This window comes from Lates calcarifer, linkage group LG18, assembly GCF_001640805.2.
Source record: "Lates calcarifer isolate ASB-BC8 linkage group LG18, TLL_Latcal_v3, whole genome shotgun sequence".
Taxonomy (NCBI): domain Eukaryota; kingdom Metazoa; phylum Chordata; class Actinopteri; family Centropomidae; genus Lates; species Lates calcarifer.
In genome coordinates this window covers 4,153,389-4,177,035 of record NC_066850.1, presented here as the reverse complement: position 1 = coordinate 4,177,035, position 23,647 = coordinate 4,153,389, and the positions used below count along the sequence as shown (strand labels likewise).

General features: G+C 41.6%; 1 protein-coding gene across 1 annotated transcript in view; it reads left to right on the top strand.

Annotated features, from left to right (window-relative positions):
- Positions 1 to 23,647, top strand: part of LOC108899834 (kinesin-like protein KIF21A) — a 31,752-nt gene extending 8,105 nt beyond the window's left edge. Inside the window, 37 exon segments of the mRNA XM_051077643.1 lie at positions 5,390 to 5,612; positions 7,115 to 7,297; positions 7,698 to 7,847; positions 8,165 to 8,299; positions 8,393 to 8,557; positions 8,812 to 8,836; positions 8,839 to 8,926; positions 9,059 to 9,254; positions 9,351 to 9,540; positions 10,212 to 10,275; positions 10,372 to 10,575; positions 11,313 to 11,360; positions 12,101 to 12,161; positions 12,248 to 12,359; positions 12,469 to 12,657; positions 12,823 to 13,022; positions 13,139 to 13,246; positions 13,471 to 13,539; positions 13,659 to 13,804; positions 13,891 to 14,035; positions 14,121 to 14,315; positions 15,268 to 15,369; positions 15,913 to 16,078; positions 16,391 to 16,411; positions 17,266 to 17,323; positions 17,689 to 17,743; positions 17,942 to 18,156; positions 18,299 to 18,472; positions 18,696 to 18,728; positions 18,900 to 19,036; positions 19,168 to 19,252; positions 19,342 to 19,431; positions 19,507 to 19,665; positions 19,765 to 19,882; positions 20,178 to 20,348; positions 20,480 to 20,679; positions 20,846 to 23,647. Of these exon segments, the coding sequence (XP_050933600.1) occupies positions 5,390 to 5,612; positions 7,115 to 7,297; positions 7,698 to 7,847; positions 8,165 to 8,299; positions 8,393 to 8,557; positions 8,812 to 8,836; positions 8,839 to 8,926; positions 9,059 to 9,254; positions 9,351 to 9,540; positions 10,212 to 10,275; positions 10,372 to 10,575; positions 11,313 to 11,360; positions 12,101 to 12,161; positions 12,248 to 12,359; positions 12,469 to 12,657; positions 12,823 to 13,022; positions 13,139 to 13,246; positions 13,471 to 13,539; positions 13,659 to 13,804; positions 13,891 to 14,035; positions 14,121 to 14,315; positions 15,268 to 15,369; positions 15,913 to 16,078; positions 16,391 to 16,411; positions 17,266 to 17,323; positions 17,689 to 17,743; positions 17,942 to 18,156; positions 18,299 to 18,472; positions 18,696 to 18,728; positions 18,900 to 19,036; positions 19,168 to 19,252; positions 19,342 to 19,431; positions 19,507 to 19,665; positions 19,765 to 19,882; positions 20,178 to 20,348; positions 20,480 to 20,679; positions 20,846 to 20,903 (4,738 nt within the window). The 3' untranslated portion in view covers positions 20,904 to 23,647.

Genomic DNA, 23,647 nt, shown 5'->3' with positions numbered 1-23,647 from the left:
ATTTAAAAAAAATCCAAATGCCAGTGAGGTGGTATCCAAGAAGCTGTAGTCAACTCTTCTTTCTGCTGGATGTGTGAGTGTGTGTCAGTGTTGTAGGGTGTGTGCATGTCTCTTATTTTCAGTAAGAGAGTTTCCTAAAATCATTTGTGGCAGGGTGAAGTCTTAAGATTTTTAACTTTCATCAGCTTTCATCAAATTTCCTCTTCACTTTAAACTTCCAAAGTCAAGGTGAAGTTGTACGATGCGTTGCTGTATAGCTGTGTGTGTGTGTGTGTGTGTGTGTGTGTGTGTGCGCGTGTGTGTGTGTGTGAGGAGTTCACTGTTTCTCATGCTGCCACTGTAATCGCAGTAATGAGACAGAGAGCAGGAGCCTAACAGGACTTGTCACATGGGGAGAGCCTGACAAAGCCCCTCTGTGTGTGTGTCTGTCTGTCTGTAATATGTGTGTGTGTGTGTGTGTGTGTTTGAATAGGTATATGTGTATATGTACTACAATGTACTGTATATGTGTGTATTCGTCCGGCTGTCAGGCCTTTAAGTGAACTATATCTCAGCACTCTGAACTTCTCAGTGCGAGTCAGAGCCTGCTTTTATTGAATTGTGCTTAAAAGCTGCACAGTTTACTTTCATATCAGTAGTTGTATTGCAGTAGAATTGCATAATGGTTTGATTGCTGCATTGCTAATGGATTTCACTGCTATTTGTAAGACTTCCTATCACTACATAGCCAATGTTAGCATGAACAGCTGTTACTGAGCTACTTACCAGTCTAGAGGAAATGTTGTGAGTTGAGAGCTGTCTCCAGCAGTGGAAAGCAACGACAATTATTATTGCTATTATTACTATTGCTTCTTTTCTTCCACTGAAGTTAGCATACTAACCAGCTAGCCCTGGCCTGCCTGTCACTTGCAATAGCAACTCACTGTAGCAGACTTTTCAGAAGGTGGCTCTTGACAAGCGACCATCGCCACTATGACCACCAGCTCCCAGCAAGAAGTCATGTTCGGTGGCAGAGAAAACTCACAAATATCCCCTTTAAGCACCTGTTCTCTCAAAGTAGTAGTAACTTAAGGTAGTCATCAGGCTGCTTCTGTTTACATATCCTGAAATTACACTTTTACATCACACTATTTCTTGGCTGGTTGTAGCTTCCTTATCAACAGATGCAAGTTGCATGTACTCTTTCTTTTTCAAATCAAACAACACAAACCTGTATGTTATAATGTAAAGTACCTCATGATAAAAAACTACATACAAAGTTCACTGCGTAAATGTATCCGTTTAATCCCTTCCACTCTGGAACTTCTTAGAATTTTTCTTCTTAGTATCCAAGCCGACAGGCTGAAACTGTCATAGCAGATTAATGTTTTGAACAAACGCTAATTACACACAGGTTTTGATTCTGCCTTTGGGGCCCCTGATCTCTGTGTGTGTACTTGTGAATGGGAGTTTTCATTTTTGATTTTCAGTAACACTAACAGCTTTTCTTGACACTGTAAAACATGGTTAATATCTGAGCAATGTAATTAGATAGCTACTACCCTCATTTATATTGAGTGAACAACTCCCCAAAACAGTGAAATTGTATGTACAAGAGTATGAAAGTATTGAGACATGCTTCTCTGTGTGCATAAGTGTTATAACATGCACATTTAGGAAGCAGTGGAGTTAGATTTCCTGGAGAAACAGCCTGTGCGGAGCCTGTGTGTGTCACTCTAGAAGGTGGATTAGTGCTGTAAGTCTCTGCAGTGCTGAAGGGCAGCCCTTATTCAGCCAGGAGAAAAGAGTGTTTTGGGTTGAACCAACAGAGTGAAGCCTGCTAGATCATAATCACAGCTAAAGTCAGTCAGTCAGTCACACTAATAATACACCAGCAGGACGTGCTTCACACCTAGCTTAACCTTCATCTGTTTATGTTTAACTGAGATGTTTGATGCCAGAACTTGTATAAGTTGTGAATATATACATCCAAAAAATAGAGGTCCATTGTGTCACAGTGCTCAAACATCATTAATGTAAGGCTAAGACATATTTTACATTTATCTTTTTGAGATCTGTTACACACCATCACAAATGTAACAATGCACAACATGGATCAAACCAATTGTCTGGAGACAGTAGTTTGCAGGTTTTAAGTCTACATATACTATATATTTACAATTTTACAAAGCATAGTTTACATTTTTCTTGAAGGTAGCCACTGACTTTCACTGATTTTAGTGCACTATCAGCATGAGTCATTGATGTCCAATACGGAAAAATGTAGATAAAATCAGTGCTAATGCAGCATGATGCTAGCATGTCTTTTTGTCTTTTATCCTATCATAACAGCAAATGTTACCATGCTATCACACTGAAGCAAGATTGTTAACATAGTAAACAACATGGTAAACACTATACCTATGAAGTGTTAGCATGTTAGCATTGTTACTGTGATCTGTTACTGATGTTATCATTAACTCAAAGCAACATTGCACCATAAAAAATTGTAGGAATAATTCCCGTGACTTGTGAGTTAGTTGGCCTGGGTTTAATTTCTTGGGAGTACATTCATGAAAACAAGGCGTCACAATTGATTTGACAGGGCTTTGTAGGAAAATCTTAAAATTGGTCCTATTTAGTGCCTTTAAGAGCCCAGAAATTATTGAGAAAGAAATAGAAGGCTGAATAAGTTCAATGTGGACGTTTATGTGAAAGACCATCATTACACAGACAGATAATAGGTCTGTTTAAGTGGATGGTCCGGGGCTGCTTCCTAAGGCGGAGATTGCCATCAGTGTTTTGTCTGGGCTGTAACCATTATGTCTAGTTTCTGTCCCTCTTTCTTTCTCTTTTTGTCTCTCTCCTTCCTCTCTCTTTATGTCTCTTTCTAACATTTTCTCATTTCTTTTCCTCCATCCGTGGTCCCTTTGTGAATGGTGGGACCCTGGGGATGTCGTAGAACTCAAGATACCAAACACTGCATCATTGCTTTGTGGAGGCAAACAGTCCTGGCACTTATTCTAAATGGGACTATAATAATACAGGCTTGTTCCCTTGGTTCCCTTTGAGCAACAGGTGGCTGACTTCTAATTCTTAATTGAATCTGACATTTTATACATTTTGACATCTCTTGTTCAAGTCCATATTTTGTTACACTTCTTGCAAGCACTCAAAGTGAACAAAAACCCAGTGACTTAATGCCCTCGTAAGCAGCAGTGAGTGCCTCCATTGTTACACTGGATTACAGAAATGGCTCTCTGTCAAGTTTTGGGAAGGTGGCCAAAGGGATTAATGCAGATTCACTCCTGTAATGCCCTAAACCATCCCACTATGTAGTCACAGTCTCCTCAGATGACCTAAACACTGTGACTGTAACACTTACATCAGTTTCACCTAGAACAACCTCTGTTTAGTACAGATTAGTGAGCACATTTGTCAAACCTAAAGCTACACTAATCAATATTTTTATATTAACAATGGGTCAAATGAATGTGTGTAATGTGAAAAGGGGTCACTTGTAAAGATGAACTCACCAAGAATTATCATTGTCATTGTCACAAAGGAAGCAGCTGTGTCACTGTTTGACTAGCTAGCTAACATTAGCTTGTGATAGTTGGAAGCATCAACTGATCTCAAACCTGCTGTTTTGTTGAAGTGTGTTCACATTTTACCCAGTAGATGTCACTGGTGAGCTTTACATCCATTATATTTACTTTCTAACCAAAAAAAAACAACAAATGTAAACATCATGAAATGCTATTTTTTGCCATTAGTTTTTTTCCCCCACACTCTTAAATCACAAAAATGTATTTATTCCCTCATTCATAGTCAATGGCATTTTCAAAATAATGGAGTAATGGCAGCATCACACACTGCTACCTCTAGTTTTCATGCAATTTTCCAATCAGTTCTTGCCAGGCTAGGAGATTTTTCAAGTGAATGTTGCCTGCATTTCAACAATATTTTTAATTATACTCCTATAATAAATAGATTTTACTATAGAATTAGAAAAACCTAGATATTTCTATAGATATAGAACTAGATTTTTAAACATAATGGGTATTTAAAAAGCAATATCTTGCTGCAAATTTTGTAAATACACATTTTGGCTAGTCTCACCTGCTTTGGCTATCAATAATTAATGACACTGCCCACATAACATTTATCATTCATTCTGTGATAAATTGGGCAATCCACAAGACAAAGCTGACAGTGGCAGTGCTCTGTAGGCTGTTGAATTGCTGCAGGAAGGATTGTGTTTCTCCTCAAACCTACATCAATCGGTCCATCCCTGGCTCTGTCGTCTTTTCTCATCAGGGTTGCAATCCCAGAGCGCGTCCTAGCTGGGGTCTGATGTCACACACACAATGACACTTCTGTGGTTGTTTGCTACTGTGCTACTGTAGCCTCACTAGCTTCTACTTTTCCTTTTTTTTTCTACTCTCCATCTCTCTCTCTCTCTCCCTCCCTCGCTTTCTGACAGTCCTTTCAGGCCATTCAAAAGTTCTGTAGCCTCTTGCTGTGATGAATGGGAGAGTCTTTTTAATGGAAACACACACACACAAAAAAGCCACTAATGTGCACATAGAACTATTGTACACAAAATGCAAACTGCATGCAAAACACCACATTCTCCTATACAGTCACACACTCTGCTCAGAGAGATCAACTAAAAGCCATCTAAAACAATACTGTTCTGAGACTCTCAGGTTCCTGGGTTGTTATTTTCAGTGCAGTACTTATCTGGGTGCATTTTGTCTGAAGCCTTGAGGAAATTAATTCAGAACCTACAGCAGATTTCCTAACAGGAAATTTCTTGTGTTTTCTAATACACATCCAACATTATTTCTGAGCATGTCAGTATTATATCAGATATTTTCACCAAGTTTTGCTCTGGAAGATCTTCAGCATTTTTCTGTCGAAGCCTCAAATATTTCTGACATTTAAATTCTTCCAATATGTCCAAATATTTCCTTGGTCTGCCTCCAGTATGTCCACTTCCTCTTCAGGTGGACAGTGAGTTCAGTGATGAGAGGCAGAGGGGCATCATGGGAGGAAATGATGTAATAAGAGTGTGTTTATTTGTACTAAAGCAAACAGCGATTCCTTAATAAAATCCAAGGGCGCGACTGTTTACCCAGAGCTCTCTCACCCTTGCTCTCTCTCGTGAACAGTGAAGGCACTGTAATGTGCAGTGGCACTGCATGGCCCTACATGCACATATAAACACACTCTCACTGCACAGTGGTTGCACTCATCTTCTTACAGCTCTGTGAAATATTACCTGTCTGTCTTCCTCTGTCTTACACACATACATTAACAAACATCAACAAACCAGAGCTATGAATATCCCTGAATTTAAAACTAAGTCTAAGAATTGTTGTCTATGTGTCTTTCCTTCTGCCAGGATTCGTCCTCAGCTGGCCAAAGAAAAGATAGAGGGTTGTCACATCTGTACATACGTGATGCCCGGGGAGCCCCAGGTGGTCCTGGGTAAGGACAAGGCCTTCACCTATGACTACGTCTTTGACATGGACACCCAGCAGGAAGCCATCTACACCCACTGTACCGAGAGACTCATTGAGGGCTGCTTCGAGGGCTACAATGCCACCATCTTCGCTTATGGACAGGTTGGTCAAGAGTTTGCTTTTGTTACTTTTTCTTCTCTAGCAGCACGCATACGTACATGTTCACATTTGCTGATGTTTCAATTTTGCATCGCTCGAGGGGAGGGAGCGGCCTCCAGGAAGATTTATGGCAGCATGTGATATGGAGATGATTTCATTTCATATTATCAGAGGAGTAATGAGGGAGTGAACAGGCCTCACAGCCATATCATCTCTGTCAATACCACTATCAGCTGACATGTTCCAACCTGCTCTCACCACCACCCTGTTATATTGGCTCTGATAGATCGGCCTGAGAGGGAGAGACAGAAAAAGGGAGGTTTATTACCCAATCAAAGCAAAGTGGGAACAGATTGCTTCACCTCATACCACAGTAGAGAACTGAGGGACACAATCAAAACATATTTCATTGACATTTAACAGACAAAACTCTGACCTGCCCACTCGCCAAGAGTTGTGGAAAATAATATCAATGCTAACTCTTGGTTTGCTTCTATTTCTTTCACTTCTTTTCTTCTGCTGAAGTTAGGCATGCTAACCAGCTAGCCTCTTCTCATAATACCACTTTGCGATAGTGAGTCAGTGAGTCCAACATTTTTTTAACAAATCTTTAAAATTTCAGCAGAGCAAAATGTGAATTAATATGCAGAGCCCTCACACTCCAACAGGGAATTGCAACTACACACACCGTTTTAATTATTTTTGGAAGTCTGTAAATGTCTGTCCATCAGAAACAAAGTGCATGAAAAAACAGGTGAAATTCCCACAACATTTTTCTTACACAGCATCTCTTGCTGCAGCTGACACTCTCTAGTTCAACAGCAGCAGTTAAACTTTCCCTCTTCTTAATCTTTCCCTCCACTCTCCTCCTCTTTATTCTCCATTATTCTCTCCTCACATTGTTCCTGCAGCCGTTGTGCTCCTGTCAAACAGGCTTTCATGGTGTTAATGGAGGCCAACACACAACCCCACCCCACACAGACACTCACACACACACACACACACACACACACACACACACACACACACACACACACACACACACACACACAGAAGTATGTGCAGATAATCACACAGGTGCAATCTCATACAATAAAACAGACAAACACACAGTCTTTCTCATTCACACACATTTGCACCCACACTCCCTCATCTATCACATCACACACGCAGACACACACACTCCTGCCAGGGTCTCTTTCAGGCGTTTCAGCAGGGAGGAAAGGGGTGACGTGAATTTGAGCTCAATGTTACATTCCTCTTTTTGTCACTATGGTGACCACATAGAGAGGTCCCCTCTGACCCCCCTGAAATACTCAGAGCTGTACCCCTACCCCTTCCTTTAATGATACGAGGCTTTCTTTTTGACATGTTTTTTCTTAAAGTTGGGACAGTTTAGTGCAGAAACACACACACAGATTGATTAAATATACAGAAACTCATTAAATGTCAAAAGAGACACACATTAAAGTAACTGATGAGTCTGTCTTCTTTCCTCTGTCCAGACGGGTTCAGGGAAGACCTACACCATGGGAACCGGCTTCGACGTCAACATCGGAGAGGACGAGCTAGGTATCATTCCCCGGGCCGTCAACCACCTGTTCAGGGGGATCGAGGAGCGCAGACAGGCCGCCACCGAGCAGGGCAGGCCAGTCCCTGAGTTCAAGATCAATGCGCAGTTCCTGGAGGTGCAGAGACATACACACACACAAAACACACAGGCAGAAAAAAACAGAAAATTTTCACAGAATTAAACCTAGAAATTAACATCAGCACTCAGTCTAAACTCAAAACATCCAGTCCACTTAAGGTCCATTAGTTAGATGTAGCCAGAACATGCAGACAGCAAGAGGGCAAAGGTCAGCAGAGGGTGAAGGGCTCAGGTCATTAAAATGTCCAGATGACTGTCGTTAGTCTGTCTCTGTGGCTTTATTTTTAACTGCCAACAAGGGGCTGCCAACAGCTGGTGAGAAAGCAGCTGAGGAGAAAAAGATGAGGCTGGGAAGTAATGACAGTCAATGACAGACAGATGACAGTACTGATGATGTATCAATATTCCTGTGTGTGTTATCAATTTTCACTCTCCAGTTGTACAACGAGGAGGTGCTGGACTTGTTCGACTCCACACGAGACATCGAGGCCAGGAAACAGAGGTCCAACATCAAAATCCACGAGGACGCCAACGGAGGCATCTATACTGTGGGGGTTACCACCCGCACCGTCACCTCTGCGGCTGAGGTCAGATTTTAAAACACAACATGGCTCCAGAGCAGTTTTCTTTTGCCTTAACGCCACATTTGTAAAGGCACTGAAGTTACTTTGAATTCTGAATTCTGAATTCTGCTGTAGTATTAGACAGTGATTTGTGATCTTTCTGTGGAGAGATGTTGTTATTTAACTTTTTAAGTAGAAAATATCATGTACTGTATTTCATGAACCAGCCCATTTTTTTATATTGTCATCAATTTCCTGTGTGGGTATAAACTTAAGCTACAATATGAGTATACATACTTTTTGTTGTCTTTCATTTCTCCCTTCCACCCCTCTGCTAACAGATGATACAGTGTCTAAAGTTGGGCGCTCTGTCTCGTACCACGGCCAGCACCCAGATGAACGTCCAGAGTTCCCGCTCTCACGCTATTTTCACCATCCACCTGTGCCAAGTCCGAGTCTGCTCTCCTGATAACAACGTATGAACTCTAAAAAACATGTTTAAATTATAGCAGTTGCTAAAAAGCAGTTTGCTCTTACATTTACTTCCTGTTCCTCTCTCTTTATTCCAGGATAATGTGACAGATAACCGTTTAGCTACCGACTCTGAGATTAATGAGTTTGAGACGCTGACAGCCAAGTTCCACTTTGTGGACCTGGCTGGTTCAGAAAGACTGAAGAGAACCGGAGCAACAGGAGACAGAGCAAAAGAGGGCATCTCCATCAACTGTGGGCTGGTGAGGAAGCTCAGAATATATCTGATTCGTAGGTTATGCAAAGCTAGAAACCTGTCCTTCTTGAATCAATGTTCAGTGTGTGTGGAGAATTTTCTGGAGCAAGGGAGCCCCCACATGGCCAGAACATGAATTACACACATTTCTTTCACGAACATGAGCCATTATTTAGAGCACTTATACCAATACATTTCCCATTAAATCCTGCCAATTTGAACTGTTCCTCTTTAATGCCGGTCTTTCTTCTGTTACCTCAGCTTGCCTTGGGAAATGTCATCAGTGCGCTGGGGACAGGAGTAAACGCTCCAGTCACGTGCCTTACAGAGACTCCAAACTGACACGGCTGTTACAGGACTCATTAGGTGGCAACAGGTCTGTGGAGCTGAGTCTTATAAGAATATATTTAACACTGTGCACAAATGGCAAACCGATTGAGCTTATTTATCTATATAAATTAATAGTAATTCATTAGGACTGATTGTTCTTCATCTCTGTGTTTTCCAGTCAAACCGTAATGATCGCTTGTATCAGCCCGTCAGACCGGGACTTCATGGAGACTTTGAACACCCTGAAGTACGCCAACCGAGCACGAAACATCAAGAACAAGGTGATGGTGAACCAAGACCGAGCCAGTCAGCAGATCAGCGCTCTGAGGACAGAAATAGCCCGACTGCAGATGGAGCTGATGGAGTACAAGACGGTAAGACCGCACAGACAGTAAATGGAATAACAGAAAAAATAGAGGAAACATGGAGAAACACTCTTGATGATATTAATTGCCCTGTCCGATACCCAGGGAAAGCGAATGGTGGGTGAAGATGGTGTGGAGGGCCTCAACGACTTGGTCCATGAGAACTCCATGCTGCAGACAGAGAACAACCACCTGAGGGTGAGGGTGAAGGCCATGCAGGAGACCATTGATGCTCAGAGAGCCAGACTCACACAGATCCTCAGTGACCAGGCCAACCAGGCTCTGGCTAAAGCAGGTAGGCTAAAGCAGATTCAAAAAACTACTGTAATATTGTGCTGCTGTAGCGATGAACTACATTATATTAGCCAAGGTAAAAAGACCCACAAACCATAATGCGGCAAATAAATAAATAAAAAAAATAAAAACAAATAAAATAAAATAAAATAAATCAAAAAAATCTATATGTATTTACATTGCAGTGTCGTATTTACATCTTTTGATTAACACTGCAAGTTATGTGAATCTTTGTTAGCCAGTTCTGCTAGGTTATTAGCTTACAGTGTAGCAGCACAGGCAACCATATGAGGCAGTTAGCATGTTATATACACCCATTGTTATGAAATAGTATAAAAGTGGCATTATTTTTGCAGTTACTGAGAGTTATCATCTAATTACTAATCACTTATATGCAGTTTTAAGTACTAAAAAGAATTTGGATTTTTTTGGTGGTTGTTTTTTTTTTTTTTTTTTTTTACCATGTTCACCATTTTACTTTAGTATTTTGACATGCTAACATGTGCTAATCACCTCTAAATACAAAGTACACCTGACCTTAGATTATTCACCAAAGCATTTGTTTGTGAACTACTGTAAGAACAAAGAATAGTTCTGTAGTAAAGCTGCTGTATGTACGCCTGACAAGTCCTTTAACTCATGCTAAAGTTAAAATGATGCCTCTGTTTCTAGGTGAAGGCAATGAAGAAATTGGAAACATGATTCAGAACTATATCAAAGAAATCGAGGAGCTCAGGTATGTATCCTCACAAACATTTTTTGTCAGACATTTAGCACAGTTAAAACCACTGACATAGTGAAACACAACATTTGAACATTTGTCCTTCCTCAGAGCTAAACTTCTCGAAAGTGAGTCTGTGAACGAGAACCTCAGAAAGAACCTGTCTCGGGCCTCCACTCGCTCCTCGCTGTATGGAGGCCCCGGCTCCTTCTCCTCTGCCCTGCTCGCCCCCGAGAAGGAGGCCAGCGATGTCATCATGATGGCCAAGAAAGACTTGGAGAAACTCAAGAAGAAGGAGAGGAAGAAGAAGAAGAGGTATCCAGTAGTGTAGGGCTTCTATAGGAGCTCTGTGTATTTGTTGCTGTGGCAGTTTTACCAGTTTAACAAGTTGTTTTTAAAGAATTCTTTGAAGAAATGAAATTAAGTGTATGGGTCGTATTAATACTCCCAAAAAACAATTACACTCACATTAGAGCTTATAAACGTCTTTGGAGGTGTATTAGAATGACACAAACATTGTGAAGAAACTAAAACGACAGGGTCTTGATGTTTGTCCGTTGCCACAGCAAGGGCGTGTTGGCCTGGTGTGTTGTGGGTAATTATCTCCTGGCTCCCTGCATCAGCTTCTTACACCCTGATGTTTCTTTGATGGAGTTTATGCTCGCTTTAGATGGTGACACGATTGATAATGATGGACTAGCTGTGGCATGCTGAGTATGTGGCTATGTGTCTGCATTTTTATTTATATACTTGTGAGGGCCAGCTTGACATCTACACATTACTAAGAAGGTGTTGTGCAGTTGTCTTTGTAATCTACGTCTCCACAACCGTCATTTGAACACACTGTATTTGCAAGGGTCTCTGCACTCACCTGCTCTTTCTTGCTGCCCTCTCTCACTCTCTGTCTCTCTCCTATCTTGTGTAATATTCCCTCACTCGCCCCATCTTCCACGGCTTGTCGTCACCTTTCTACCTCCTCCCTCCCTCGCCTCCACACCTCACCATCCACCCCCTCTCCCTCCCCCCACCATCATCCTCGTCCCTCTCTGAAGGCTGAGGCAATATGAAGAGAATCACCACCAAGAGGTTGAACATGCCAGGTTTGCTACGTCCCCATCTGGGATTGGGTCAAATACACAATCTGAAACTTGGTTCAATTACCAGCTGGGTTCTGGCCCAGTGGTGCACTTCATGTCTTTTTTGCGTTCAGACTGAAATGCACCAAGTAATTGACAAGATTTCAGTCAATTCTTGACCTAGGTCTTAACCCAAATCTTCCTCTCTAAGTTCCCACAGTGACTAATATCTGACTTCTTCTGCGCCTACAGGTGGTTTACACTCCTGGATGGAGGCAGATCTCTTAACTGAGCTCTTACCTTTTCCTCTTAACCCTCTTTTCTTGCTGTTTTTCCTCTTCATCACACACTACAAGATATTGATCAGATATCATCATCCTCAAACCTCAAAAAAGGATGAAAACTGGACTTGGATTTGACTGAAAATGCTGAAAATATCAGGGTTTATTTTTAAAAAAATTCTTGTGATATTTGGTCAACAAATCTTGTAGTAGTGTGTGGCAGCCCTTTATACAGTGAGATTAATGTGTAATATGATTGGTAATAACTGTGAGTCATGATCATTTAATCATATTATTGGCCCCTGTGTGTCATTAATGATGCCCCCAGTGAAATCAGTCATTAATCAAAATTGATTCCACATCTGCTCCTGATCCAATGACATGCATAATCATTTGCATGTACCCTTTATCCATCTTTGTTATAATTTAAAATGCTGACACATCTGTCCGACAGTTTAAAAATCCTGCTTTTTTTTTCTTCAGCGTTCTCAAAGAGGAAGTCCCAGACAATGACCAGGAGCGAGGCAACGAGGAGGCGGAGGTGGTAAGTGGAGAATGACTGGATCAAGCTTATCACACTTTACTTAGTGTATTATTGTCCTCATGCTGCGTGTGCTTTTATACCACCAGGAGGGCAGCGATCACGAAGAAGGTGAGGATGCAGATGGAGAGGAGGAGGACTTCGACATGGCAGGAGAGGAGACGTCTGATGACTCTGACTCTGAGGAACTGGAGGAGAAAGGTTAGAAAGTCTTTCACATGACAAATCATCATTTACGGCCTGTTCTCTGAAGTGGAAGTGAAGTGGAAGAGGCAGAATCAGGATCTAATGATGCATGGTTGCCTTGCAGAGAGCGTCCAGGCTGACCTGGCCAACATCACCTGCGAGATCGCCATTAAGCAAAAGCTGATAGATGAGCTGGAGAACAGCCAGCGGCGCCTGCACACACTCAAACAGCAGTACGAGCAGAAGCTGATGATGCTGCAGAACAAGATCAGAGACACACAGCTGGAGAGGGACAAGGTGCTGCACAATATGGGTAAGAGACACATCCAAACAGATAATTGACTCAGTAATGGGCTGTTGTTATTGGTACCTAAATACCCGCTTGAAGCATAAGATAAAGACATTTAGCTTTGTCTGTTTAGGCTCAAGCAAAACAAATGAAAGGCTGCTCTGTCTTCCCTTTCTTGCCCCTCTTCAGGCTCAGTGGAGTCAGGTACGGAGGAGAAGGCCAAGAGGATCAAAGTGGAGTATGAGAAGAAGCTGAGCTCCATGAACAAAGAGCTGCAGAAACTCCAGTCAGCTCAGAAAGAGCACGCTCGCCTGCTGAAGAACCAGTCGCAGTACGAGAAGCAGCTCAAGAAACTCCAGCTGGATGTGACCGAGATGAAGAAAACCAAGGTGAAGAAATGGATTGAGTTCTCGCTTTTTTTGGCATAAATAGCCTTTCTTTTACAGGTGACTTGATGCAGTGCTGAATTTATCTCCTACCCTGCTGTATTGTGTTCATCCACCAGGTGGCGCTGATGCGTCAGATGAAGGAGCAGCAGGAGAGGAACAGGGCCACAGAGTGCAGGCGAAACAGGGAGATCGCCTCTCTGAAGAAAGACCAGCGCAGAGCCGAGGTGCAAAGAACGCTCACTTCGAGCATTTTAATCCTATTTGTATAATTTTTCACAATATTTGGTGTGGAACTTTTATTTTACTGATAAGCACAGGTATAGACAAGGTGAAACCTCCTAATCTCTAACTTTATAGGCTGGCACACACCACTGTGTCAAAACATCCTGTATACTTCATAGTTAATGCTCTAAAACTGATTCTTCCTAATATTTGCCTCGCTTCACAGCACCAGCTGAGGCAGCTGGAGGCCCAGAAGAGACAACAGGAGTTGATTCTACGTAGGAAGAATGAAGAGGTAAGATGCTCATAGTCACACAGGGAGGGTTTTGAAATGAATCCACACCTACAGTACATTATTAATTCTGTTCTTTCCCTAATGTGAACCATTACTGTCTGTGTTGTGAACTGTATCAGGTGACAGCTCTCAGGCGGCAGGTGAGGCCCGTGTCTGGGAAGGTGAGCAGAAAGGTGAGCTTACCTGAACCTCTCCAGGAGCCGTCACATCGAGCCACGCCTGGAAGGCTGCAGACCTCTGGAGCATCCCAGTCCAATGGAGCCAGGTGTGTCATCTGAGCCTGTGTATAGTTTGTGTGAGGTGGTGTGTGCCTACTTTACACTTCTAAAAGAAAAATGTTTGCCTCCTAAGGAGCTCCCCAGTGCGGATGGGAAGTATCTACCTCAGCAGGACAGCCAGGGCCAAATGGCAGTCACTGGAAAGACGTGTCAGTGACATCATCATGCAGAGGATGACTATCTCTAACATGGAGACAGATATGAACCGACTGCTAAAGGTAACACCAGGTTATCATGAATATAGAAAAAAACAAGGCAAAAGAGTCCTGGAAATGACTCCTTTTTCTCCCTGATCATCATCAGCAACGTGAGGACCTGACCAGGCGGAGGGAGCGAGTGTCCAGAAAGAGGGAGAAGATGGCGGTGGACGGTGCAGATGCTGACCGCTCCCTGGCCTCCCTGAATGAGGAGCTGGAGTCTCTCAACGCCAACATCGACTACATCAACGACAGCATTGCCGACTGCCAGGCCAACATTATGCAGATGGAGGAAGCCAAGGTGAGAGAATATCAGGAATCTAACTAATCCTTGGAACACATGATGTTTGTAGTTGTGATGTGATATAACTAAAGGTGAAGTATGGTAAAGGAGGGATTCTTGACATGCACTTTGTACATTGTCATAATAAAGGCAGTGCAATGTATGTATCCACACACACAGTAGATAAAAGTGCATCGGGCACTCACTTCTCATACCAGCAATGCCTCGATGAAACAGCTACCACTGGCAGTGCAGCCCATTAATGCAGCAAAAAACTTGGGCACAGCAGCCTAACGATGCAAAGATGTAACTTTAACGGCACATTTACCCTGTCAGTCTTTGATGATGCTCCATAAATTGCTTCAATTAATTATTGTGAAGTTTAAGGCATGAGCGATTTATGAGTTATGTCTGTTTGTCAAAGTGGTTTCCAAAATCCTGTGGTTGCTCTTATCAGTTGTAAGCCTGCAGTTTCTTATGAGGTAGCATTGACAGCACTGTTATAATGTTCTGTAAACTGATGTGTGTGGTATTATTGTTGAATACCTGTGAGTTCCTGGGTTACACCATTATAACTTATGTGTAGGCCAGTAAAGACTGAGAAACAGTTGCTATAAAATTAAAATATTAGTAAAATATTAGTGCTCTCTAATCAAGTGCTTTCACTTATGTAAAGAGGAAGTCACTCTAGCATCACACACTGTACTTAAACTACTTAGAGAAGTGTTAGTAGTATTCACAGTTAAGAAAGCAAACTAGCGTTCTTTTTCAGGTATCATCAAAAGTAACTGTAAAAAAGGAAGAAAACTGGAGTTGAATTTGACAGAAGATACTGAAAAAATAAAAGGGCTTATTAAAAAAATGTGTGGTATTCCTTTAAATATCACCCAAATTACACTATAGATAAATACTTTGTCCAGAGTGTCTTACAAAGACACATTAATGGATGTGTTTTTATTCTGGGCTTCAGGAGGAAGGAGACACGGTGGATGTTACAGCAGTGATCAGCTCCTGTAATTTATCAGAGGCTCGTTTCCTTCTGGACCATTTCGTAACTATGGCCATCAACAAGGTACCTGCCGCCCTCACTGACTTCATGTTCTCTCTGTATTAATGTAATTAGTGTGTCTTTGTTTGCGTTCACGTACTGACAAGAGGTGAAGTCAGGTTTCTGTATTACTTAGGAAGCAATTTATTTAATCCATAAGCTTGCTTACTTTATAAGAGTCATTTGATTGTTGATGGACACTATATTGCTGGTTGTTGTGGCAACTTGCTCACTCATCTTTTTATCTTGACCTTGCTTTCCTCATAGCCACGGTTACTTTATAAGATTGGATTCAATGAGACTTTAAATGGAACAACTTGATTAAATTAAGTCTCAATTAGATTAGATAAGATTAGATTTGATGAAACCTAATCGGTGCAGTGAGGAAATGTGGTTCAACGCAGCAGCAAAGAACAGGACAGATCGAACAAATGAAGAAATGGAAGTTATTAAACCAGCTTGCTGAACTTAGAGGACCTAGAGCCTTCTTTGTCTTTGGCTGTTCTTGAGATACACAAGTAATAAAAAATAATTTATCACTGTTTTCTGCTGTGTTGTCGCTGTCAGGGTCTGCAGGCGGCTCAGAAGGATTCTCAGCTGAAGGTTATGGAGGGCAGGTTGAAGCAGACAGAGATTAACAGTGCCACCCAGAACCAGCTGCTGTTCCACATGCTGAAGGAGAAGGCTGAGATCAACCCGGAGCTGGATGCTCTGCTTGGCAGTGCTCTGCAAGGTAGGAAACGCCAATAAGATCAATACCAGTCTGAGCATGTCAAGCACATTCACAATCACCTTTTCAGGCATCTTTTCTTTGATCATGTGGCTATACTCTAGTTTACAGGCTTCAGCTCCCTCTCTATATGCAAAGAGAATTGATTCTCTGTCACTGATATATTTATTAGCAAGAACATGTCAAAACTTCATTGAAGTCCTTATTAATTAACACAACAAGCCTGTAAAATAAAGAATAGCCCTTTTCTCATCTTTGGGTTTGATTTTGATTTGATTTCTGTTTGTTTTCTCTGTTGTGTTGGTGTGAACTCAGAGTTAGGTTACCTGTCACCAGGTGAGTATCAGACACACAGAAATGTGACTGTGTTTGAGAAAGAGTTGCACATGCACACCACAAAATTTCCATTGGATTTACCCTCAGTTTAAGACAGATAAGAAAATGGGAATAAATTTCAAGATCAAAAGAGAACGTCAGCCTTTTGGTCGTATAGATACATTTTTGCAGGATAAGGGTGCTTAGCAAGAAACACTGCATTCTGCCTAAGAACTGCTTGTTATTCTGCAGCAATAAACTGTGTATTTACACATTATATTTGCTGTACTCAACAAACTATGTTTCATCAGTAGATTAAGAAATCTTGTAGTGTGCATCAAGCCTCAATCCTTTTAAAAAAACTAACCAAGCTGAAGTAACTCTGCCATGAAGTGCATGACCTGTTGTGTTAAGTTTCCCCTGCTAGTCAGTCCCAGTTAATCAAGCTGTTGTCGCTAAAACTAAACAGCAGTAAAAACCTCCACGCTGCATCAGGACTGAAAACTAAAGTCTTGTGTACCCAGCAGTTTGTGTCTATATTTCCGTCCTCCCTGTTACACAGGAAACATACTCCAGCACTGTAGCCTCTGGTCACATTACACTAATGAATCCCGACCATCCACCTATATCTAAAACTAAAGCTGGTGACCACTGGTGACCTTGACATAAACTGCTGGAGCTATTGTCATTGTTGTGCTGTTATAGTTAGATTTCTGAATGGATATTGTCTTTTGCAAGATTCTGTGAAAATACAGTTTGTTAGCAGATACTCTACCAACAGAAAACAGACACACAAATTCTGTCCAAATTTAATGAGAAACCACATTTTTCAGTTTGTATGTTAATGTGCATGTGTGTGTGTTTCCCTGGTGCAGAAAACGGAGATGACAGCAGTAGTGACGAGTCCACCCCCAGCCCGGCCACAGAGGGCAGGTAAATACACCCTCACAGTATTCCACTTTTACTTTCAAACTGGTATTATCTTCAGAAAAGGCGGTTCAGGGCAGACTGGGTCCAAGGAGCATTGTAACACTTCTTTAAAGGTGTTGGTTTATCTGCACAGGTTGACATTAGTGAATATTCAATTTATTTAATGCAGAAAATGTTCAGTTTGGTAGAAGAGAGTAAAACTAATATACATGCATGTGGGAAGGCTAAATCAAGTACAGTATATGTTAAATGTCATTGTTCCTTTAAGTTTTAAATCTCTGTTTGTTAAAAACAGTGTCATAAAAATGTGCTTTGTTATTGATTCTGCTAGAGCTGGTGTAACTGATTATTTCCTGACTATGTTTCAGCACACTTGCATCAGATCTAATGAAGTTATGTGGTGAATCCAGACCAAGAAGTAAGGTACTGTGCTGTGCATGAGTTCATTTCTTTGTAGACCAGATTAAGTTAAAAATGAATGTCTTTCAATATGTAGTTAACTTCCTGTAAATACAACTTTCCATTCCACACCAGTTATTTTTAGGATTTGGAATAATGACCAACTGGTCCATTGACTTGTGAGTCAGCTGATGATTGAACCAAACATTTCTGGTCCCTCAGGCTCGCAGACGGACCACCACCCAGATGGAGCTGCTCTATGCCAGCAGTGGGGATCTATCCTGTGAATCCCCCACCGGAGACTTCTCGGCCCCTCTGCTGCCCCTCTCAGAGCGCCTGGAAGGGCCGGCAGACATGCAGGGTCATGCTGTTGGTCAAACCCCTGACCGCGAGCAAACTGTTTCCCCATCTGCACTGTCTGCCCGGCCAGCTGGCCTGTAAGTGTTGAAGGCAGTATTTCTCTGCAGCAGACAAACATCTAAAGAGCTCTGTTCTGAAATTATGAATATTTATTTTGTTTTGGCGGATTATTATCAGGATTATAAGTACAAAATGACTCCTCAATTTTACTGTCTGTAGATCTGGATCCAGGTCACCTACAGGGTCTGAGAGGAGGCAACTGGAGCGCTCGCCCCTCAACCGAAGGAAGATGCAAGAGAAAGGACCCACAGCAACACACATCCCAGCACCTACACACACCCCTCCTGTTGGCATGGCAGAAACCAAAACTAAAGGCAGCGACTACAAAACACTGTAAGTGAAAAGTACGGTTTAAAAGGTACTATGATGATGGCAGTGTCACTCTGTCAGTCTAGACTGGCATATCTTGACAACTACTGCATGGACTGCCATGGAATTTAGTACATGTCCCTCTCAGGATAATTTCCAGTAATTTTTACTTGGTGATTCAAGTTCTTTCCCTGTGTTTCTGCTGTTTCAGTGCAATCTTTGATGTTATCTTGTTTTACTTTGTCAGGTTGGATGAGTCACCTGTATTTGAAGGCCACAGGTAATCTACATTTAACATCCAGTTTTATTAAATGTCAGCTTTTTAAATAGGACCCCTTTGGGCTGCTTCTCTTTAAAAACAAATTTAAACGTTCTAGTGTTTTATGTACCGTAGCATAACTCTACAGAGCTAGTAGAGTAAATGGAAGCTACTGTATCATGTGTGTTGTAGAGGCGTGATCAACCCTGTGACAGCCCCTAAGAACAGCCGGGGGGCGAAACTTCAGTGCGTCTACGTAGCCGAGGGGCACACCAAGCCTGTGCTCTGTGTGGACGCTACTGATGATCTCCTCTTCACAGGATCCAAAGGTAAAAAACCAAGATTATTTCCAACTAAGAAAACCCTTCTTTCTGTTAAAACATTAATCCTAAAAGAATGTTTCATCAAACTAAATCATCTGTTTATTCTCCAACGTCTGATGGTATGTGTGTGTTTTCAGACCGTACATGTAAAGTCTGGAACTTGGTGACGGGTCAGGAGATCATGTCTTTGGCAGATCATCCCAGCAGTGTTGTCTCAGTCAGGTACTATAGCAGTAATAGCAGTATTTACTATTACAGTGCTGTAATGTACTTTTGATAACTTACCTGTTTTTACTTGTTTTATATTCCAGGTACACTTCTAGTCTTGTCTTCACTGTTTCCACTGCTTACATCAAAGTCTGGGACATACGAGATTCTGCCAAGTGTATACGCACACTAACGTAAGTGCACCACCCCTACATCCAATATCTGTCTTTATGCAAGTGCAGTGCTTCTAATGGGGATCTGTCATACAGGTCATCTGGTCAGGTGGGTTCAGGAGACACTTGTTCCTCTGTCCGGAGTTTATCCATCCCACCAGGAGAGAGCCAGATCAACCAGATCGCTCTGAACCCTTCAGGCTCCTTCCTTTATGCTGCTGCTGGCAATGCTGTGCGCATGTGGGATCTCCGCAAGTATGTTTAAACACAGATAAAGAGTTTTGCCTGTACAATCCATTTATGAGAAGAAGACAGAACAGAATTAATTTCATTGTTTTTCTCTTCTTTCTTTAGGTTTGTGTCCACAGGGAAGCTGACAGGCCATTTGGGACCTGTCATGTGTCTGACTGTTGACAAGTTAGGTCATGGACAGGATGTTGTCCTCACTGGATCCAAAGACCATCATATTAAAGTAAGATACACACACAAAACTAATACCTCTGCAGTCGAGCTTCACTTACTGAATGTACAGAACATCACAGACATGACAGATGAGCACCCGTATGAGTAATATGCCAGTCCTCTAATGTAATGTACTGTTATTGTTGCATAAAGGAACCACTGTTTCCTTTATGCCGGAAAATCAACAAGCAATGTCGGAAGACTGTAATCAGTTATGTTGTATCACTGTTTTGATGCCGAATCGTCCATGACCACATCGCGATGCATCGTAGAAACAATTATTTTCAACGTGCTTCCTTTTCCAGATGTTTGAGGTGACAGAAGGTGTTCAGGGTAGCATCACCTCCAGCCATACATTTGAGCCCGCTCATCAGGATGGTGTGGAGTCCCTGGCTGTGAACGGAGATGTTTTCTACAGCGGCTCCAGAGACTATTACATCAAAAAGTGGGACCTAGCTAGCAGAGAGCTGCTACAGGTAATCTAATACCATCGCCTTTGGTGTCTACTGTAATTCAAGCTTGGTTCCCCAGATTTCTAAGTTTTATATAAGCTAAGAAAAAAAAGTAGAATCTGCCCTAACTAACTGTCAGCTGCTGTTGCCTCTAGCAGTCAGCCAGTGCTCAGGCAGACTGGGTTAGCGCTCTGGGCGTGGTGCCAGGCTCCCCGGTGCTGCTCAGCGGATGCAGAGGAGGGCTGCTGCGCCTTTGGCACGCTGACTCGCTAGCACCCCTCGGCGAGGTCCGGGGACACGACAGTCCCATTAATGGCCTGGCCACCAACAGCAGCCAACTGTTCACTGCTTCTGAGTGAGTCACAAAACACGCTCATTCGAATTTTTGTGCTTCTTTTCCATTACTGTAAAGCCTATAATGATGCAATACTGTGTTTCTGACAAACATACTAACTCTTGGAATGGAAACATGTGGCTGTGAAGCCAGCATTGATTGGTATGACCTGTTTTTTTTTTTACAGTGACCGCACAGTGAAAATTTGGGAAGCTAAAGGATCCCTGGAGGAAGGAGTCCACTGACATCTGATTCCTGATAAATCACAGAGCAGATCTGAATGCGAGCATCAAAGTCCTTCAACTAATCTAAATAAAACAGGCAAGCTGTGGATGGGAGCCCAAAGTGGATCAAGAGCCTGAAAGTGTGGGCCTCAGACTGAGGCAAAATCTTTAAACAACAAGATGGATCATCAGTAAAGCTCCAAGGACCACAGAACAGCTGCAGTGAACAGCACCTTTCATAACTGTGACAGCACATGATAAAATGAAAGTAAAAATATGGATTTATGGATCTGTGTGTATCTATCCAGGAGCCTCTGCTGTGCTTTCAACATTCCTCTACTCAGTTCAGCGTAAAACAACATGGATACCTTCTATGCATGAATTTTTCTGCAGCCGCAGTGAAAAAGAAAAAAAATAGGTTTTCGTGCAGTGCTTTGCTTCTTTGCACCAAAAACCAAGACAAGCATTTCCAAGTCCTTCAAATCCTCTGCTCACCAGCAATGTGAGTCTATCAGTCTATCCCATATGTTCACATGATGTGTGAGGTGTTGTGTCTTCTTGTTATTGCTCTTCAGGTCATTTCAGGTGTGTGTGTGTGTGTGTGTGTGTGTTCTTTGTAACCTAGGACCAAATAACTACTGAAACTGATTAAGGACTTGTTCAGCTGTTACTGCCAAACTCTCTCCGCTGGAGAAAACGTCTCTGTGGAGCAAAAGAAGCCCTTAAATAAAACATAATGTGATCCTTTGACAATTTACTCATTTTCAACTTCAAATTCCTGTATTTTTTTCCAATTGGTGTTCCTTTTAAATGTGTATCGTGGCTGAACAGTATTTTGCCATACAAAAGCAGAGAGCAGTAACTAAAGGAACGGTGAACAGCTTGAATTTTTAAGAATAATGATTAATAAAATTTGATTTACTTAAATTTGAAATAATGATGCACTACATAAATAAAAAAAGCATTATAAAAAGCATTATAACCACATCAATCCACATGAATTCATCTAAATTCTGAGGCTAAAACAGCACTCTGTTAAGCTAGGCTAGTTAGCTTTTTTTGCTCTATTATGATCAAATATAGCCGCTACCTTATTTCTGCGGCATAACAAACTTAATTGCTAAGATGGTGGAGGATCGAAAAGCCAAAACACTGATTTTCAGGTAGGTAGGTAAATAAGCTTTTACAAGCTAGCCATTTACATGATGTTTTTTTTTTCATTTCTAAAGCATAATGATTTTTATATGGTACAACAGCTGTCAAAAAGTTTGACTGTAGTCCTTCTTAACTCAGTTTTGGTTCAATAAAGGTAGTTACTGCGTTTTGGTTTTGTAAGGTACCAGAAAAACCATTTGCACAGGCTGTGTAAATTAGTTTGTTAAACCCAGGCAGAGTAGCTGTTCCATCCAGGTTAAACTGTGTTAAAACGTGTTTCCCCAGCTTGGATATTTCAGACGAAGGTAAACACTGTTTTCCTTTTTGTCAGCGATGTGTTGTCAGCCATCAGCTGGGTTTCTGGTTTCAGTATTCTCTGGTTGATACACAGACAGTTTTGTACCCTTAAGTGGTGTTTTACTTTCCCGTGCTTTCCTGTCAGCATGCTCCCCTCCGGCTTCTCTGACCTCCATCTCTTAGGTCTCTAGCGCACATTTTCTCACTTCCAAGATTTCGATTCTTCAAATGAAAAGGTTACCCACTGAGTATTTACTTTCTCTAACCTTTAGTAGCTGTGCAACAAAAAACTGAAGTATAGCTCTGGCAGGGAGTGCTTTTAGGAAACTCCTGCTGCACTCATATAACACATAGTTTGACAGTTAAATGACAGTGATGAGAGGCTGTTTCTAAACAGAATAATGTGAATGTAAATCATTCATGCTGATGCAATCGAGCACCTTGTAATTTCTAAGTCATGGAATATGATAGACGCATTTTGTGAACGCATTCAAAGATGTGTGTGCATGTGTGTGTCTTTTAGTCCAAATGATGTGATAAGTTCTCAGTCCGTTCTCCATATACAGTGCTGTTCATCTCACATGCTACAGCTTAGCATTTCAAAACATCACTCTTTCAAGTGGAGTGTAAAAAGCTATTATTTATTTATTTTTCTTTGATTTTTTATTTTGCTGTTGTGTCTTCCTTATAAATCAGAGATTTTGAAGTCCTTCCCATCTAATACCTCTGATATCTGAGCATCAGAGACGATGGACTGCACAGAAGTTATGGGATGGATTTCTCCATAATCAGTGCCTGTTAGAAATCCTAAACTTTAGATGTTGATTGTAGAATCGCTACCTGATAAATGTGGACGGTCCCTGATTATCATGAACTGTCTTACAGTTACACTTGCTGCTCTGGTTTGGATATTGGAGGCAGACACTGTTAGCAATGTTGAAGTCAATGGGACTAAAATAATTGCACTGAAAAATCACACTTTTGCAACAGTAAAGGCGTTTCCCATTTGAGTTTACACAAGAGTGAAACTAAGTTACAGGAAATGCTTTTCAGTCCCACTGGCTTGCACTTGAATCGCTAAAGAAATTATCCCAAAAAGAAAAATTGGGCTGTTCTAATTCAGGATGAATCTTAATGATCCTCTTAATTGTAGTTGTGTCTTATTTTGAAATTTGTCTGTAAATCTACTCTCATATGTAAATATGACTTGTTTTTTTCCCCTGCTGATTCTGTTGTGCACAAATTCAAGTGATTAAAATATCAGCTGTGGTGTGAAAATAGATTTTAAAATAAACTGGTTTTACAAGTGTCAA